The sequence below is a fragment of the Ranitomeya variabilis genome, chromosome 3, assembly GCF_051348905.1.
Source record: "Ranitomeya variabilis isolate aRanVar5 chromosome 3, aRanVar5.hap1, whole genome shotgun sequence".
Lineage (NCBI taxonomy): Eukaryota > Metazoa > Chordata > Amphibia > Anura > Dendrobatidae > Ranitomeya > Ranitomeya variabilis.
The window spans coordinates 387,543,915-387,563,835 of record NC_135234.1 but is presented as its reverse complement, the minus strand read 5'-3'; the positions used below and the strand labels follow the sequence as shown (position 1 = coordinate 387,563,835).

The following is a 19,921-nucleotide window of genomic DNA, read 5'->3' as shown; positions in this document are numbered from 1 at the left end:
CTATGCCTTGCTCCAGAGACCGGCAGGACAGCTAATTCTACGTTACCTGCCTGCCCTATACCCAGGAGGCAAGGTGGCACCCATGAGAGGCTGGGGCATGATAGAGTCCCTGTAAAACGCCTCATGCAACCGGTCATACGGGTTTGTCCTATCCATCTGGGGGACAGAGAAAGACATAACATCTGTAACATCTACAACAGCTGTGAGGACCTTATGAGACGCTTAGCAGTAAGGTACTACAACACCCAGGCGCTAGAGGAAGGCTACTGATTTCCACCTGGATAAGGAGACTCTGGATTTGCTCAAAACCGGCCGGACTCTGCCTGCCCTGTGATCTGGTGCTCTGGACTGTGGATGTTGACGCCTTCAGTAAAAAGGTAAAGAGACTGCAACCTTGTGTCCTCGTTCTTCACTGCGCCTCACACCATCCACCATATACACTCTGGGAAGCCCTGGGGACACACTTCACCTGTGGGAAGGTATACCATCTAGCTGCCATAACGTCACCCCAGGGGACCCCTAAGCAGCGTCAGTCATCCTGACCGAATACCACAGGTGGCGTCATGAACATTATCTCTTTAAAGACCTTTCCCTTTTACAATGGACCTCTCGAGGGCCACGGAAAGGGTCAGCCATGGTGACATCCTCCTTGTAAGGACTCTGGATTCTTTGTTTATCTGTGGTGTTTTATTGCCATTTTCCAAGATGGCGTCTGCTGCCTCAAATCTGCTCATGTGATCTGACTTCCCTGTCTTTATAAGCCTGGCTTGCTTCAGTCTCCTTGCTTGTGTATTCTGCCTGAATCCCTGGCTTGTGCTGCAAGAGACTTCCCCTCTCCAGATTCTCCGGCTCCGCCTACTCAGCTAACCTTCTCAGCTCTCAGAGGTTCTCCTGCATTTCTCTGCATTCTTCTCCTGCCTGCTGGGACATGTAAGCTCATCCTGCTACAGCTAAGCTTGTTGGATTTCCACTGCTGGTTTATTTGACTGTTTTGGACTTGAAGCTCTGCATTGCTTCTGGATTCGTTGCTAATACTGCCAGCCCTGGTTTGAACTGTGTCTTATCATCTGCATTTCCTCAGAAAGTGCTACGCCCATAAGACTTTGCCTGCAGCAGAGCTGCAAACAAACTATTTCTAAAAAGGACCCAGTTTGCCGTCCACTTGAACTGTTGTGCACATGCTGCACCCACGTTTGTGCGTTTGAATATTGACTTTGCCTGCAGCCGAACTGCAAGGAACTTATCCTGATTTCACCTTATTTGCTGTGTTTTGAACTTGCTCATGCTTTGCACCAGTGTTTGTTTGAATAATACAGACTTATTACTATATTTGGTTCTGCTGCTTATTTGTCTCAAGCCAAGAGATTCCAGAGTGTTCCACTATAATTGTTACACCCCTTGAGAACCGAAGGACCCGATACCGAATACCCCTTGCCCTACACAGGGGCGATCCAATCTCATCATCAGCAAGAAGGAAGCAGCACCACTATGCTACAGTCATGGTTAGTGTTGAGCATTCCGATACCGCAAGTATCGGGTATCGGCCGATATTTGCTGTATCGGAATTCTGATACCGAGATCCGATATTTTTGTGGTATCGGGTATCGGTATCGAAACAACATTAATGTGTAAAATAAAGAATTAAAATAAAAAATATTGCTATACTCACCTCTCCGACGCAGCCTGGACCTCACCGAGGGAACCGGCAGCGTTGTTTGCTTAAAATTCGCGCGTTTACTTCCTTACGTGAAGTCCCGGCTTGTGATTGGTCGCGTGCCGCCCATGTGGCCGCGACGCGACCAATCACAGCAAGCCGTGACGTAATTTTAGGTCCTTCAGGATTTTAAAATTACGTTCTGGCTTGTGATTGGTCGCGTCGCGGTCACATGGGCGACGCGACCAATCACAAGCCGGGACGTCACGGGAGGCAGGACACGCGCGCATTTTAAAATGCGCGCGTGTCCAGCCTCCCGTGACGTCACGGCTTGTGATTGGTCGCGTCGCCCATGTGACCGCGACGCGACCAATCACAAAGCCGGAACGTAATTTTAAAATCCTGAAGGACCTAAAATTACGTCACGGCTTGCTGTGATTGGTCGCGTCGCGGCCACATGGGCGACGCGACCAATCACAAGCCGGGACGTCACGGGAGGCAGGACACGCGCGCATTTTAAAATGCGCGCGTGTCCAGCCTCCCGTGACGTCACGGCTTGTGATTGGTCGCGTCGCCCATGTGACCGCGACGCGACCAATCACAAAGCCGGAACGTAATTTTAAAATCCTGAAGGACCTGAAATTACGTCACGGCTTGCTGTGATTGGTCGCGTCGCGGCCACATGGGCGGCATGTGACCAATCACAAGCCGGGACTTCACGTAAGGAAGTAAACGCGCGAATTTTAAGCAAACAACGCTGCCGGTTCCCTCGGTGAGGTCCAGGCTGCGTCGGAGAGGTGAGTATAGCAATATTTTTTATATTAATTCTTTCTTTTACACATTAATATGGATCCCAGGGCCTGAAGGAGAGTTTCCTCTCCTTCAGACCCTGGGAACCATCAGGGATACCGTCCGATACTTGAGTCCCATTGACTTGTATTGGTATCGGGTATCGGTATCGGATTGGATCCGATACTTTGCCGGTATCGGCTGATACGTTCCGATACCGATACTTTCAAGTATCGGACGGTATCGCTCAACACTAGTCATGGTTCTTCCTCCACTTCATCTGGCTCTCAACTGTCTGCTGTACCTGCCACTGACGTGCTGAGTTTGCATATAGCCATGAGCCGTATTGCAGAGGTCATGAGCCATGGGTTGGAGACCCCGAATTAGATTGTTGGCTCATCTTATTGCTAGGTATAGTTGACATTTATCTAATGTAAATGGCTATCTTCACAATCATGCCCTATTTTTGGATAGGTAATCAATGTCTGATCAGTGATTGTCTGACATCCAAGATAATTAAGGGCCCATGGAACTCCTGAAAAGGCTATATCCTCTATTTTGCTCCATAAGGAGTAACAAATACTTTCCAAAAGCTGTACTGCAGCTCATCCCATTGACTTGATGAGTGCCATTACTCGTTCTTTGCGCTGATTGATAACTACACAGAAAACACCTTTAAACAGAACACCACTAGTGATGAGCGATAAGATGTTATCCAAGCATACTCAGGTGCTAAACGAGTGACTTCGGCGTGCTCGAAAAATATGTTCAAGTCCCGTGGAGGCATGTCTAATGGCTGTTCGACAGCTGCAATACATGCAGAGATATCCTGTTTGTTGGGCAATCCCCGCATGAACAGCGGGGACTTGAACATATTTTCCATTACGCCCCTCAGGACAGCACCATGGAGGACGTCCTTCCTTGACCTATAGCGGGACAGGATCATAGAGAGGTTAAAAGGACCCTCCCACCTCCACCCTCCAGTGTTTTTTCCTGTCCATACAGGGACGGACGTATGAGAGGTTGCTCCTAGAGCGAAGATAGCCTGTGGATTCTCTTCCCCCTATCAAGTGGTCCGTGGCCGACACCTAACTGGGTAGAGGTCCCTCAGCTACCAGTGCTGTACCAGATGGACTCAGAGTTTGGGGGTCTCAACCTTCCCTTTTCCTGGGCAGACGGACCGTGGCCGACTCCTCTTTGAGAGGTTCCTCAGCCAACAGGCAGCCTGTGCAATGGGCTTAGGGGGATCGTGCGGCAGGTCCAATCCTTCCCCCTGTCAAGTAGCCCAGGGTGGAAACTCCCCGGTGGGGAGTCCCTCAGCCCCAGAGACCAGTCGAGAGGACGGGCTCCAGGGTAGAGCCGTTCCTCCCGGTGGGGGGTTCTCGGCTCGGATGCCGACCGGCAAAACACCGCTACTCCTGAAAGTTGTGTGGTGGAGAAGTCCATTGTGCTTCTGGTGACGTCAGAAAGGGGCGCCGGCACATAGGATCGGCGTGCGTTCTTCGATGGAACATGGAAGGTGGCACAGGCAGTAATGCAGCATTCCTGACGGGACGCCGCTTCCTTCCACGGTAGGCTCTTGACGTTACCAGCTCCCCCTGTCTTCTAGCAGGTATGGAGCCAGCACAGGTGAGTGCATGGTTTAATGTTGCATTGATGGCCTGGGCCTCTGGGCTGACTCTAGTCTCATGCCTTTGTACCAAAGCTGTACCTGGAACCCATTTACAGCTAGGCCTTGGACCTCTAGGCTATGGTAGGGCCATATGTCTAGGCTACATCTCATGACTGGACTTCAGTTAGTTGCAGGTCTTGTCTGCACAGAGCCTTATGATTGGGCTTCAGAGTGACTTTTTGGAAGCATGCTTTCCATTTTCTGGTTCAATAAGCAAGTGTTTCACTTTTCTTTGCAACCTAACTACTCCATCCAGAGGAGGACACAAGGTGTTAATTCAGCACACTGTCTCCATGAAGACTGCCCTCCAGCTGCTGCTCATTAATTAGCCTTCGGGTGGAGTCAGTCTGACAAATGAGATGTACTGTTCAGAGTGGAGATTTATCTGGAACTCTGATAGATGGCTCTTTTGCTTAAAAGTGTACATCATACTGCTTCTATGCATCAGATTGAGTGCCTCCGTGCATAATACTGCATCATAGCGCCTCTATGCATTATATTGAGTGCCTCCGTGCATAATACTGCATCATGGTGCCTCTGTGCATCATATTGAGTGCCTCCGTGCATAATACTGCATCATAGTGCCTCTATGCATCAGATTGAGTGCTTCCGTGCATAATACTGCATCATAGCGCCTCTATGCATTATATTGAGTGCCTCCATGCATAATACTGCATCATAGTGTCTCTATGCATCATATTGAGTGCCTCCGTGCATAATACTGCATTATAGTGCCTCTATGCATCATATTGAGTGCCTCCGTGCATAATACTGCATCATAGCGCCTCTATGCATTGTATTGAGTGCCTCCGTGCATAATACTGCATCATAGTGCCTCTATGCATCATATTGAGTGCCTCCGTGCATAATACTGCATCATAGTGCCTCTATGCATCATATTGAGTGCCTCCGTGCATCATACTGCATCATAGTACCTCCATGCATCATATTGAGTGCCTCTGTGCATGATACTGCATCACTGTACCTCTATGCATCATATTGAGTACCTCTGCATGATACTGCATCATAGTGCCTCTATGTATCATATTGAGTGCCTCCGTGCATCATACTGCATCATAGTACCTCTATGCATCATATTGAGTGCCTCTATGCATGATACTGCATCATAGTGCCTCTATGCATCATATTGAGTGCCTCTGTGGCATCATACTGTTTCATATTACCTTTGTGCATCAGATTGCTTCATAGTTCCTATATGCATCATAGCGCTTCATAAGTTGCTTCATGTATCATATTGCATTGTATTGCTTCATGGTTCCTATATGTATCATAGTGCTTCATTATTCCTATATGCATCATAGTGCTTCATATTGCCTTTGTGCATCATATTGCATCATGGTTCCTTTATGCATCGAGTGCTTCATATTGCCTCTCTGCATCTTATTGCATCAGAGTGCTTCATAGTGACTTCATGTATCATATTGCTTCAAGGTTCATATATGCATCATAGTGCTTCATATTGCCTTTGTGCATTATATTACAGCATATTGCTTCATAGCTCCTATATGCATCAGAGTGCTTCATTGTTCCTATATGCACCATAGCACTTCATAGTTACTTCATGCATCATATTGCATCATACTGCTTCATTATTCGTATGTGCATCATATTGAATCAGACTAATAGTGCCTTTGGACATCATATTGCATTATATTGCTTCATAGTTCCTATATGCATCATATTGCATCATAGGGTTTCGGTGCCCTTTGCCTCAGAGGGTATTATTAGTGTGTCGGGCTTGGTGCCTTTTTCGCCTCTGGCTGTGAGCCACTGGGTCAGACCTTCTGTCTGGTGCCTTGTTGTGTGGCCGCACATTGTATCATCAGTCTACCACTTCACATTTTTGTCTTGGGCCTCAACTCTGGATATGGAGTCCTTGTGTTTTGGACCCAGATCCAGCTTCTGCTACTTCATTCTTTACAACAGGGCTTAGTCAAGCAAACAGGCTTGAATTGGCTTAGTAAAATCTGCATTTCTTCTGTTTGGAACAGATCTCTCAGGTAGGTTCTACTTTGAGTGCTAAAGGCAAGTCTATTACATAATTAGCTTTAAAAGATGACATACGTCATTTTGGTACATCCTATAAAAGGACATACTACTGTCCTGGGAGCAGAAAATCCCATGAGTTGAAAGAAGGGACTCCTTCAGCCTTGGAATGCTTTGCCTTAAAGATATTAGGACTATCTACAATTTGCATAGTTTTGGGGCACCCTCAGGGCACATTTGTTCAGAGCGGCCTATCACGTTCCCTAATCAGTCATTTTATGTTTGTGTTTGTGTGTAACCCATTCACTATCTCCATCTATCCCCACCCCCTGAAGATGGCTGTGCCATCATTGTAAATAAAACATTGTTGATACACACCTGTACTTCGTATCTTCCCGGCCTCATTGTAGAGTGTAAGCTCTCAGTAGCAAGGTGGGTTTATTTTGCTTTAATTATTATATGGTTGTTACTTATGACTGTTGTGTTTGAGACTGTCAAACTGTAAAGCGCTGCGGAATATGTGGACACTATATGGATGGAAGTTTATTATTGTTGTTATTATTAATCCTTCCCAAACTCCACATTCTGCAATCAGACAGATTCTTGTCCCATAAGTCTATTGCGTTTTGTTTTCCAGGGACATCAGCACTGCCTTTTGTACCTTGTGGTGAAGCAGCAGCACTGTCGTGTGGCAGAGGATCCCATACTCGCGGCTCTTACAGCAGTCACGGCTCCTAAGATAAATGAAACTGTATCCAGGGCTCTTACTGTTAAGACCCCATAGTCTCACTGCCTCACAGTAGATAATCTCCCTCCGTAATGAGGAAGAAACCTACTTTTTCTCTAGCCATGGAATATGGTTACTCCCACAATGGCAGTCTGGGTGTATAAAGATTCCTGAGAAGATTGCCTCTTGGGATATGTATGTGCGTAATATGCATATATGGACAACTAAGTTGACATACTTATAATGTCTGGACTAATGACTCGTATGAATGCAGTTCCGAATAATTTCAAGTGTCGGAAGATTTTTACCACCACCACCACCTTCATTGATTCAGAGTCCGGACTCCCTGTGTCTAACATCAAGTAAAACAGGAGTGATGATCCACGTTTCTCTTTCAGCGCTTCTAATGAGAAGCCCAACGTTGGTAATGGCAGAAGATATTACCTGCCGGATGGTGTATTCCTTAGTTTCAATAATATATAACCCTTCTTGAGGTTAGCCATCTAAGGATTTGGAATAAACGTGATCTCCTGGATGAGTAATGTGCGTACATCCCAATGCTGTGCCATTATCCATGTACTAACTGTTATTGGTTTGATCTTCCCGCAGTCCAGGGCCCCTGTCCTGCAGGTCTCCTTGTAGTACGGTAAGCTGGTCTGTAACCAAGACTTAACCTGAGCCCAGAAGGACCAATGAAGGAACAATCCTGGGTTATAAGCACATGCAGCTTATTACTGGTTGGTACAGTCCTCATTGTGTGGTGGCTGTGACTTTCACCATATTTTGCTGGGCAATAAGGTTCTCTAACCCTATTCTGGGGCTGCGATGTCGATAAGTATCTATCACAATAAATAACTTGCTGTGGTTCGTTATTGGTATTGGAGTACAATGGGTGTATCTCACTCTCTGCTCCTGATGCTTATTTCATTTACCACATTCATACTGAAATTGGCCGTTATAGATGTATACCAGGCACTCACTACGGTGATTTTCTTTGCGGATCTCTTTAGATATCTTTTTTTTCTGATCTTTCAGATCCTTTATCTATTTAGTCTGGTTTTAGCCTGGGACTTTGATTCCTGGGCTTCTGTACCCACCCTGGGAGAGTTGGTTTGGTATTCTCCATGGTGCTGTCCTGAGGGACGTAATTGAAAAAGGGAAATTAGACTTACCGGTAATTCCATTTCCAGGTAGTCCCTCAGGACAGCACCCATAGTTCCCTCCCTTATGTTTCTGTTTTTAGGATTGTTTGGGATTAATCTACCGGCAGATCGTTTGTCCTTCGGGTCACCATGGCTCGAAATTAAGATGAAGCAGTTTAATGGTTATTACAGACATGTTTGTAAGGGCACGTTTAGACCATTTATTTCCATCCTTCGGTGGTACTTTGAAAGAACACTGGAGGGTGGAGGTGGGAGGGTCCTTTTAACCTCTCTATGATCCTGTCCCGCTATAGGTCAAGGTAGGATGTTCTCCATGGTGCTGCCCTGAGGGACTACCTGGAAATGGAATTACCGGTAAGTCTAATTTCCCTTTTTTCGAGCACTGCAGAGATACTCGGTTAGCGCTCGGGCATGTTCGGATAACACCTTTTTCGAGCATGTTCACTCATCACTAAACACCACTCATCTAAGTACAAGTGGTGCATATGTTACATAGTGTAAATCACTAACTGAATAAAGAAACATATCACTTGTATTATGAAAAATTGGATTGAATTCTTCCAAAAAAGAAAAAAATCAAACTTACGTGCCATCAGAACTGTTACTGTTTGTGCTGCCATCAGTGGATTCCCGACTGCCTTGTCTAGTCACCCGATTTCTCATCTCCACAGCAATACCCGTCTCTGTGCTGCGCCGAATATTACTGCGCAGTTTCTTTGTTGTGCCATCTGTAAACATACACAAGACAGAATTACAATATAGAGAGGAGAGAGTCTGCAAGTTTCACAATATCCACTGTACTGTACTGCAACAATTTTGGTTATCTAACACATGAGCCACTTGGTCTTGTATACCAAATTGCCTTTTCATTATGTCTAATAAGATTTCTTGATTTCAATCCCTGCCAGAACAAATTCATCAGACACAGAAGAAAACTTGAGCTTGAAGCATCCTTCAGCAGCTTTCACTGTTTTGTGACATTCTTTCATCTATTTTTCCAAGCTTGTTAATTCACATTCACATCTTAATTAGAAAACGCACAGATATCTACAGTACTTTTTTCTAGACAACCTAAATAAATTATTAAAAATAATAAATATTATAATAAGTAAACAAACTGACTATAATATAAACTTCTCTGCAAATATGAAGGAATAAAACAAATAATTGCTTACTTGTAGTGATTACCATAGTACTGAAAGCTAAGAAACGGCAATTAGAAATTTGTTATACGGTCTTATTTCAGTAAGGTTACGTTAAAAAACATTTACCCGGAATCCTGACACTATCTATTTTGCATTTTGTACATCATTTAAGTCGGGATAGGAAAAACGAAGACAAAGCCCAATCATTACATGTTCTGGAGGACCATATGCTGTTTCCAAAGATACAAAGAAGGGGAAGATAAAAATAAATGTAGACAAGTTATGTATGGTTTAAAGGGGCTGTACCAAGATTACAAGTCATCTCCTATCTTCAGTAAATCAAAGTCTGGGGGGCTGCTGGAAATAGCCAAGTGAGATAGCCATCCTCAAAAACTGCTCTATTGAAATGAGGGACTCCAATCTTGGAATCAGTTGAAGTCTCATGACTCAGACCTTCTGTGATCAGCATATGACCTGTGTGTGGATAGGTGATAACACGTATTATTAGTACAACACCTGTAAGTAAATATACATTAAAGAGAATCTGCTGCTGGTATTTAGGCCTATACAGTAAGAGGAACGCTTTAACAGCTGCGTAACAACACGTTTAACCAGCTCCTTATTATATCTAAACGTTACTATCCTTTGTGTTATAATGATGATTGATCCTGGTGAGCTTGTACCTAGACTATTCCAAGATCACTGCCACTCATCCCAATAGTGCGCTGGTATTGTGCCCACAGTGACGTAATTGATATCCCAGCACATGCAGGGAGAAGGAACTTATTTTTCTCCTCCTCCCTGCTCTCCGTGCACAGACACAGGTTCATTTTAAGGGTAGAATTAATAGGGGTAAATCAGGTTATGTTTATTCCAGTTTAATACCATTTCATTTTTATGTCCAAAATACAGAGCTGACTAAGTTATGTGTTGATTAATTTAGTAACATATGGCACAGGTCAACCTTGTTCTTGTTATAATGTGCACATTTAGACTGAAGGCAGCAAAGCCATGAAGGAACACATACAGAAACAAGAAGGAAAGAAACACGTGAAACGATCCAGAATATGTGTCAAACCTTAGATTAAGTACCCCCTTTTATGCTGATTACAGCTTTACACCCACTTGACATTCTCTCAAGCATTCATCTAGTAGTCACCTGGAATGGTTTTCTAACAATCTTGAAGGCATTCCCAGGAGTGCTGAGCATTTGATGACTATTTTGCCTTCACTTCGCAGTCCAACTCATCCAAAACAATCTCAATTAAGTTGAGATTGGGTAATTATTGAAGCAATGTCATCTAATGCAGCACTCCATCCCTCCTCTTCTTGGTCACATAGCTATTACATAGCCTGAAGGTGTGCTTTCAGTCATTGTCCTGTTGCAACACAAATAATGATCCCACCATAAGAAGTGCATCTATGTCTGAGCAATTTAAACATTGACAAATCTCCCAGGCCCAGATAGTATTCATAGTATTCATCCATGGATACTGAGGGAATTGAGCTCAGCAATTGACCGACCGATGCATCTCATCGTCTTAGAGACTCCTTTGTAACAGGGGTGGTGCCACAGGATCCCACCTGATGAAGACCGCATGTTCGTTGAAACGCGTTGTGGCTAAACTTTATCCAGTGTCAGTGTTTCCTTTCAGCGCTCCAGTGACCGATTTCTAACTTTAACCCTGTGTCTATCCTCCTTTGGAGGTTTTCGGCTGGAGTTGTGGCGGTTCCTGGCACTTCCTTTATCCCTGGGGCTGCCTCCTCAGCGCTCCTAAATGACCGCCTTACATTGACTCTGACAGCATTGGAGGATGGCTCACGTGTTACCAATATTTAAGAAAGGTAAGAACGTGGTCCGGTAAGCCTGTCATAAGTAGTGTGCAATATTTTTAACTGCATTATAATAGATGACCTGCAGAAATATATTGTAGATAATAATATAATAACTGACAACCAGTATGGATTCATGAAGAACAAGTGGTGTATAACTAACATGTTGGGTTTGAGGAGGTAAGTGCAAATCTGGATGTTGGTAATGCGGCTGATGTGGTTTATCTGGACTTTTCCACATAACATCTATATACTTAGCATATAACTGATATACATAAATATAAACAGTTATACTGAAGCTACAGAAGCAAGGACTGAGGGAAACAATATCAGATGGGTAAGGAATTGGCTAAATGACAAGAAACAAAGAGTCGTCATACATGGTACATTCTCTAAATGGGATATAGTCAGCAGTGGAGACCGTATGGAACAGTGCTAGAACCGATTTTTTTAACTTCTTTATTAATGACCTTGTGGATAGGATTGAGAGTAAAGTGTCAGTCTCTAGTGATAACACAAAACTATGTGGGATATTAAAATCTGACCTTGACATTACAATATTGCAAACCGATCTGGATAAGATGACCGAATGGGCAAACACTTGGCAAATGAGATTTAATGTAGATAAATGTAAAGTAATGCACCTAGGATGGAATAATCCTATTGCTGCATATACATTAAATGGGAGTATAATCGGTACTACAGAACAGGAGAAGGACTTGGGTATTCTGGTTACAAGTAAGCTGAGCAGCAGTACTCAATGTTAAGCAGCAGCCGCAAAAGCAAACAAGATATTAGGATGTATAAAAAGAAAGATAAAATCCCGCGATACCAAAGTATTGTTACCCCTTTATAAATCACTGGGGAGGCCACATCTAGAATATGAGATCTAGTATTGGAGTTTTGGGCTCCACATTTTAAAAATGATATTCAGAAGTTAGAATCAGTTCAAAGATGGGCAACAAGATTATTACAAGGGATATAAGGCCTCTCATATGGGGAGAGGTTGGAAAAGTTGGGCTTGTTTAGCTTAGAAAAAAGACGCTTCAGAGGGGATCTCATATACTTGTATAAATATATACAGTATATAAATCATCCAAAAAAGACGTGCAAAAAAGACAATGTATAAAATTATTTTATTAAAGAATTATAACATGTAAAAAAACTAATTTGATCAAATATAGCTGATATACATAAGCACAATGTAATGGTAAAATTTGATGCCAACCAATAAATATAAGAATCAAATCATTAATAGACCTCCACAATGAAATGGTATATACCACCACTATTACCACTAACTAATGACCTCCCAAAATTATATAGTGCAATTAATGCTAAAATGTGTCAAAAAATTTATTTGTATAAATATATGTGTGGCCAGTACAAAACACTGGCGCATGACTTATGTCTTCCAAAGACCATACTAAGGACCAGGAGACACTCAGAAAGGCGATTCTGGCAGCTAAACAGGAAAGGATTCTTTACAGTTAGAGCTGTCAGACTGTGGAATGCCCTACCACAAGAGGCAGTAATGGCAGACACTATAACAGCTTTTAAAAAAGGGCTGGACGATTTCCTTGATACACTTTACATTGTGGGTTATAGCTAGATTTGTGACGAAATGTACAATTGGTGGAGAAACATTGAACTTGATGGATCTAGGTCTTTTTTCATCCCAACGTAGCTATGTAACCAAGTGCAAACGAGATGGAATGGCATATCGTTGCAGAATGCTGTGGCAGCCTTGCTGGGGAAGAGTGCTTTTAATTTGGATAAATCACCAATTGTGTCACTAGAAAAACACCCCACACATCACACCTACCATTCCATGCTTCATGGTAGTTCTGTTTAGCCATTCCCTATATTTTTTTTAAAACTGGTTATCTTTCACGACTTATCTCTGAGTATCTCGAGCAAAGAAGAAATGTAAAGAAGAAAACACTGGTAAGCTTTCACATGCACTTGCTGTTGAAAAATTGTATCATGTATGGTCTGCTTCTGGATTCCTATTTATTTTTTTGACTTTGTATACGTTTTCATGTGTCGGCCAGACTTCAAACCTATCATGATCATGTTATAAGCACTCTGGTCAAGTGTAAAGATTTAAACTTTAAATGTTTGACAATTTGTTAGTCTATATCTACCGAAGAAGGCTCTGTCACAGATTCTGCAAAAAAATAAATACAGTCATGGCCGTAAATATTGGCACCCTTGCAATTGTTACAGAAAATGAAGTATTTCTCCCAGAAATTTTTTGCAATTACACGTTTTGTTACACATGTTTATTTCCTTTGTGTGTATTGGAACAACACAAAAAAAAAACAGAGAAAAGGGCAAATTGGACATAATTTCACACAAAACCCCAAAATTGGGCAATAAACATGTGCATAATAAAACATGGGTAATTGCAATTATTTTCTGGGAAAAACACTTCATTTTCTGGAACAACAAGGGTGCCAACACTTTCGGCCATGACTGTATATGGTGCATTTTTTGGTCAGGTAAAATACAAGCCACCAAGAAGGAAATCTTTAATTGAATCGTTCTGGCACTTCTGATAGTTTTATCATTTAGCTTTTTTTTGATAGAATGAAACTATGGTTGTGAAGAATTTAAGGAGAATTCTGATTATCCTCATCATGTTGTTACAGATCAAAACCAATGTGGTAATTACAGTAATGGACCTACTGTGAACTTACGAAAAAAAAACCAAACATAAAAAACCTAATTTATTGAAATCAAGCTAATTCAACAAGATAATGGCTGCGCTGTAACCTGTCAGTGATTCTTGTGATTTATTTCCTTAGACTTCATGGCGCATTAGTTATAAAATAACTCTATGAATCATGAGATTTGGGATTTTTTTTGTGTGCTCTCTGCAAAGAATGCTCATCTGTGTACATAAAACTGTCATCTCATCTATTACCGTTAATTGAGGTGTTTGTGAAGGAGTGGGAAGAGGCGAGGCATGCTTTCACCCTCTGCGGTTATCAGTAAGAGTCTGGAGGAGCTGTGTCACTTATTATTAATTTCATTTCATATGTTGGAAAGACATTAGTGTAACTGGGATCCATTAGTGTTTAAGTGCTTTCTTTTCAGCACAACCAGTGCTCAGTCTTTTAGAGGCACTGTCTGGAAATGTATCCTCACATGGAGGCAGATATGTTACAGTCAATATGAAACAGTATCTTAGCAAGAATAGTGATACTTTGTTACACAGCCCAAAGGTTTAAGATGTGCACCTTCAGTAATTCACACTATACTTACTATATAGAATATGGTAGTTATGGCTAGCCATTCCCTATATTTGTGTTGAGAAGTTATATCAGATTATAGAATAGGAAAATATTTTATGACTATCCCTCTTCCCATTCAGGAACACGCTACACAATTTCACACTAAGATTGATGGTCAAAAGCGCTTATTATCCAAGTACCTTTTTCTGTGTGGGATATAAGCAGTAGACTTGGTAAAAAACATATTTCCACAGTAAAAGAATGCAGTCTCCATTCAATGGTGGCTCTCCATATACATATTGAACTCAATTCATTAAGGTCTTTACGCCAGAAAAGTGTTGCGACTTTTCGCGCTTTTACATCAGTTTCTGCCTGCTCTGCCCACCTTGGTATGGACGGGGGAAGGGCAATGCCCAACTATCTAATTCACAATCAGTTGTGGTGTACGTTATGCTAGAGAGCTTACACCAGTCAGTGAGGCATAACCCACTAGTAAGATGCACGTGAATCATTAATTAAGTAGTACCTATTACTCAGCCATGCCTCTTTACCAGCCATGAGCGAGTGTGCTCGTTAGTCAAGTTTTCCGAGCATGCTTGGGTGTTCTCCAAGTATCTTGGGCGTGATCGTAGATTATGTTTGTGTCCCCGCAGCTGCATGATTTGCAGCTGCTAGACAGCCTGAATACATTTGGGGATTCCCTAACAAACAGGCAATCCCTGCATGTGTTCAGGTTGTCTAACAGTCGCAAATCATTCAGCTGCTGGGACATAAACATAATCTACAAGCACGCCCAAAATACTTGGAGAACACCCGAGCATGCTCGGAAAAGTCGAGTAACCAGCACACTCGCTCATCACTATACAACACCAGTATTAATGAATAGTGGCCATAGTCTTTATGTATAAAACTTGATTTAAAGGGAATCTGTCATGTCCAGAATTTCTATTTACCTGTGATATAGAGATAATCTGCAGGTACATAGCTTAGCTTACTGGAGCAGCGGCTAAAGATAGAAAATTATGCTTTATTCTCCCTGCAGCTGCTTCGGCATGGTGCAGGGAGTGGTTACACTCATTACTCAGTACACAGTGAGCTTGCTGTTATCAATCCCCTGCACATTGACTGACAGCTAGCTCTGCACACACATGCTGTACACTTATGCTGCAAACACTGCAGAGCAGGCTATCAAAATACAGGAGAGTAATAACAGGGTGCTCACTATGTGGTGAGTAGTGACTGTAATTCCTCCATGCATAGTCCTGATGACTGGCAGCAAGCGAATACAGGGAGTATAAATCTTCAGTAAGCCAGATACACAGGATCTAAACACTATTTGCCTGCAGATTACCTCTAAGTCAGAGAGTAGCCACAGCCCTGAGTTCCTTTTGATGTTCAATACATCCGAAGGCGGAGACAGCGATGCCAGCACTGATTCGGCGCTGGGCTCATGTGACACAACAAGCTCATGTGAGCCTTGGCAACATGACTGCCAACACCGCTGAAACAGAGCCGGTACGGAAAGTGAGTATAGGTGTTTTCTTTTTAATAGTGCCAAACACAAGGAATGAGAAGGGGTTGCCCAAGCCATGGACAACCCCTTTAAAAGCCCACTCCCACCAAACTTTTTATTGCCTAAACCTGTGTGAATGTAGTGTAGTGTAAGTCCAGTGATATACTAACTGCTTCCTGACTTCCCCAGTTTCCAATAAATGGAAATTTTTATAGCGGGGAGGGGGTTACTAGTTCGAGATTCTCATTTTTCAAAACCTCATCCATACATCACATTGACTGCCTATTGAATGAGAATTGGGCAATGCTTCATTTCTCCTGTGGTGGTGCTATAACAATATTCAACACTTGCCACAGGTACCAGCAATATTACACCCAGTGATCAGTTTATCATTTGACCCCTTCTACCTAGAGGGGACCACTTGGGAAGCCACATCAAAAGCGAGAGGAAGGTTTCCGCAGATAATGAATAGGAAGCATTCTGTTTAGTTGCAGCTCTCTATATACTTAGCAAGCAGACTGTTACCAAATACCTGCTGAGATTTGCAATCGTAGACAAGGGGATTAAAGAAGCATCTTAAAAAATCTGACTTGAAAAGCTCCAAGTTAAAATGTTCAGTCTCCTTTTGAAGATCGGACATTTCATGACACTAATAATTTATCTCTGGATATAAATGCCAGCAGAGGAATATTCGATCCATGTTGCTTCTTTTTGTACCTGGAAGAGACCAAAGAATCCAGTACCCCCTACTAACCTGTAGCCTATGATAAATTACACAAATTTTCATGAATTCTTTGTAAATGCATTCAAATGAGGATATTTACATTTCTTTGACCATAAGAGAACAGAATATTATCATATCGCTAAATCATTAGCTCTAGATTTTAAAATAGGAGCAATGAAATTTGCAAAAACCTTCCACACATTTATTGGGAATTTTTATGACAAACTATCATTACATGGAACAAAGTACAGAATAAATTACTAAATAGCTACATTTATTGCAATTTCAATTTGCCTGCCGTGCTATGGAGCGTCTCTCTTAATTGTCCAGCAGTAGTCTCCTGCTAAAGCCCTGCTAAGGTGACTATTGTAAAAAAAAATAAAGTTTTAAAAAATAAATAAAACACATAAGTTGAAATCACCTCCCTTTTGACCCATTGGAAATAAAACAATAAAAAGAAGAATATTTGGAATGGATGAAATATCCAATCTACCAAAATATAAAGTAAATTAATCTGATCGTGAAATTGCGTAACAAGGAAAAAAAAATGTAAAGCCAGAATTACATTTTTTGGCCACCACGACATTGCAATAAAATGCAATAAGACACAATCAAAACATTGTATCTACCCCAAACTGGCATCAATACAATTGTCAGCTCAGGGCGCAAAAAATAAGCCCTCACTGAGCCCCAAATCCCCAAAAATGGAGACGCTATGGGTTTTGGAAAATGGAGACATAAGCAATTTTTTTTTTCTTACAAATTTTAGCAATTAGTGAACATGGTAGATAATAAAAAAAAAAACTATTGTAGAATTGCACTTTTTTGCAATTTCACCCCACTTTTAATTTTTTTTTTCCAAAGGGGAGGAAAAAACGAAAGCGCAAAAAACAGAAAATCGCAAGATGGTGTAGGGGTTAAAACTATTCCACGCTGCTTCTCGACAGCCTGAAGTATGTCATCGAACTGAACTGTGGGCCAACAAAGATACCTTCTCTCAACTTTGTATGACTTTATCAAGGACATTTTGATGTCAAACACTTGAAGCCATCACTTTCTTCTTGCTCTTTAAAGAAAGTTACATTGGTCTTAGTTTGATGTGTAGCGGAGGGAGTAAAATTTCTTTAGAATCAACCAATGGTTCATTTTGTCCATTTTTTGTACCAGGCTGAATATATACAAATTAGCAACTTTTGTTGAATTTACAATTTTGTTGATGAACAGTGTTATTAACCGGATTCTTTCTATCTAATTTAGATGTACCCTGAATCATACAAGTACAGAAGTACGCTGACTCCATTAATATATATGCACCTGTAATACAGAAACATGGTGACCCTAAATATAAACCTCCCAAAATCACGGAAACCAGACAAATCTGGCTTTAAAAATAAACATTCTATTTATACATCGAGCTTCTGAAGCCTTCCAAGCATCTTCACTTGGTCTGTCAGCCAATGCAGCCGCGGAGATCCTGTCTCCATGGAGACACAGTCCTCTGTATCATATCCACTAAAGGTAATTATATCTTCTTACAGATGGGGACAGTGGCACACAAGTGCTGCAGCCTGGCCATCGCAAGCAAGACATGCACCATTATTGCTTCCTAGTGATGAGTTATAACAAGGTTCACTCCTACAGAACACTTCTATTAACTCACAGATTTACAGCATAATAACAGTCTAATATCCATTATATTCATGATAGATAGATAGATATGGGATATATACATAGATAGATAGATGGATGGATAGATAGATAGATAGATAGATAGATAGATAGATAGATAGATAGATAGATAGATAGATAGGTAGATGGGGAGGTGGTATTTGGCAGTATATGGAGCAGTGTTGTCGCCCTTCCTCTTCACATTGTATACTGACTTACAGAAAAAATCAGATCTCTATCACCTCCAAAAATTCTCAGATGACTGAGTGATTGTAGGGGGCATTATGGGGGACCGGGGGGAGGAGGAATATAGAAGGGTGGTTTCTGACTTTGTAGATTGGTGCCGGACTAACTGTCTAGAACTAAATGTGGAGAAAACCAAGGAGATGGTCTTGAGTTATAGAAGGAAAAAGGATGATTACTTACTGATCAGTATTGCTGGCCAGGAGGTGGAGATGGTTGAGAGCTACAAATATTTGGAGGTTCACCTTGACGGGAAACTTGATTTGAGGTATCATACGGAGAAGGTTTACAAAAAGGGTATGAGCCGGCTGTACTTTCTATGGAAGCTCAGGTCGTTCAATGTGTGCAGTAAAATGCTCGAAATGTTTTAGTAAGTTGTGGCAAGTGCCATCTTTTTTGCTATCATTTGCTGGGGCAGTAGTGTGCGAGTAGCTGACGCTAATAAGCTCAGCAAACTTATCAAGAAGGCAAGCGCGGCTGTTGGCCTCCATCTGGACTCTTTTGAGGAGGTAGTGGAAGATAGGATTCAGATGAAGTGTAGGGCTATAATGAACAATAATACACACCCGCTATACGAGCTGTTCTTGAAGCAGGAGAGCACATTCAGCAGCCGTCTAATCCTACTAAGGTGTAAGAAGGAGAAATTCAGGAAATCGTTTGTACCTACTGCTATGGGGGTATACAACAATTTCCTAAGGGTGAAAGAGGACAATGACCTATGGCTGATGCACTAATGGCAATGATCAGAGATTTAAGCACCTACATTCACCAAAATTTGTTTGTTACGGAATGTGGTTAGTCATGTGCAAGATCTGTGTCTAGTAATTACTTTATGTAATGCAATTTGTAATGTTGTAATGTTATAATGTTTGAAATGCTGTTTGTAACGCTGCTGTAATACCATAATTTCCCTCTGGATCAATAAAGTGTATCGTATCGTATTGTATCGTATAAGATTACACTAAATTTCAGCCACAGAGCATGCGGCATGATACCAAAATGGAAGTTTTTAACAAATTTCAGCCTCTGAGCAGTGGTAACAATACTGCCATGAGAATACTTTAACAAATTTCAGCCTCACAGCTTGAGGAACAATACCCCTACAGAAGATTTGTAAAAATTTCACCCTCAGACCATCGGAAACAATACCCCCAGAGAAGATTTTAAAACATTTCCGCCTCAGAGCATGGGGAACCATACCCCCTCATAAGATTACACTAAATTTCAGCCACAGAGCATGGGGAACAATACCCCAACATAAGATTACACTAAATTTCATCCACAGAGCATGGGGCATGATAACCTCACAGAAGACTTTAACAAATTTCAGCCTCAGAGCATGGGGAACAATACCCCATATAAGCTTACACTAAATTGCAGCTACAGGGAATGGCCCAGTATACCCCAAATATTAAAAAATGTATGCTACAGTACTGTGTGTGCTACAGTACATTTTTTGGGGGTGCTTAAAATTTCAGCGACACAGAATGGTGCACAGCACCCCCACAGAAAAAGTTTAAAAAATTCAGCTTCAGAGCATGGGG

The 19,921-nt window shown here is 41.9% G+C and overlaps 1 protein-coding gene across 1 annotated transcript in view; it reads right to left on the bottom strand.

The window, feature by feature from the left end:
- Window positions 1-19,921, bottom strand: part of RIMS3 (regulating synaptic membrane exocytosis 3) — a 182,657-nt gene that overhangs the window by 71,709 nt on the left and 91,027 nt on the right. Inside the window, exon 3 of the mRNA XM_077296067.1 lies at window positions 8,599-8,740. Coding sequence (XP_077152182.1) covers window positions 8,599-8,740 — 142 coding nt within the window. The remainder of the gene's footprint in view (window positions 1-8,598; window positions 8,741-19,921) is intronic.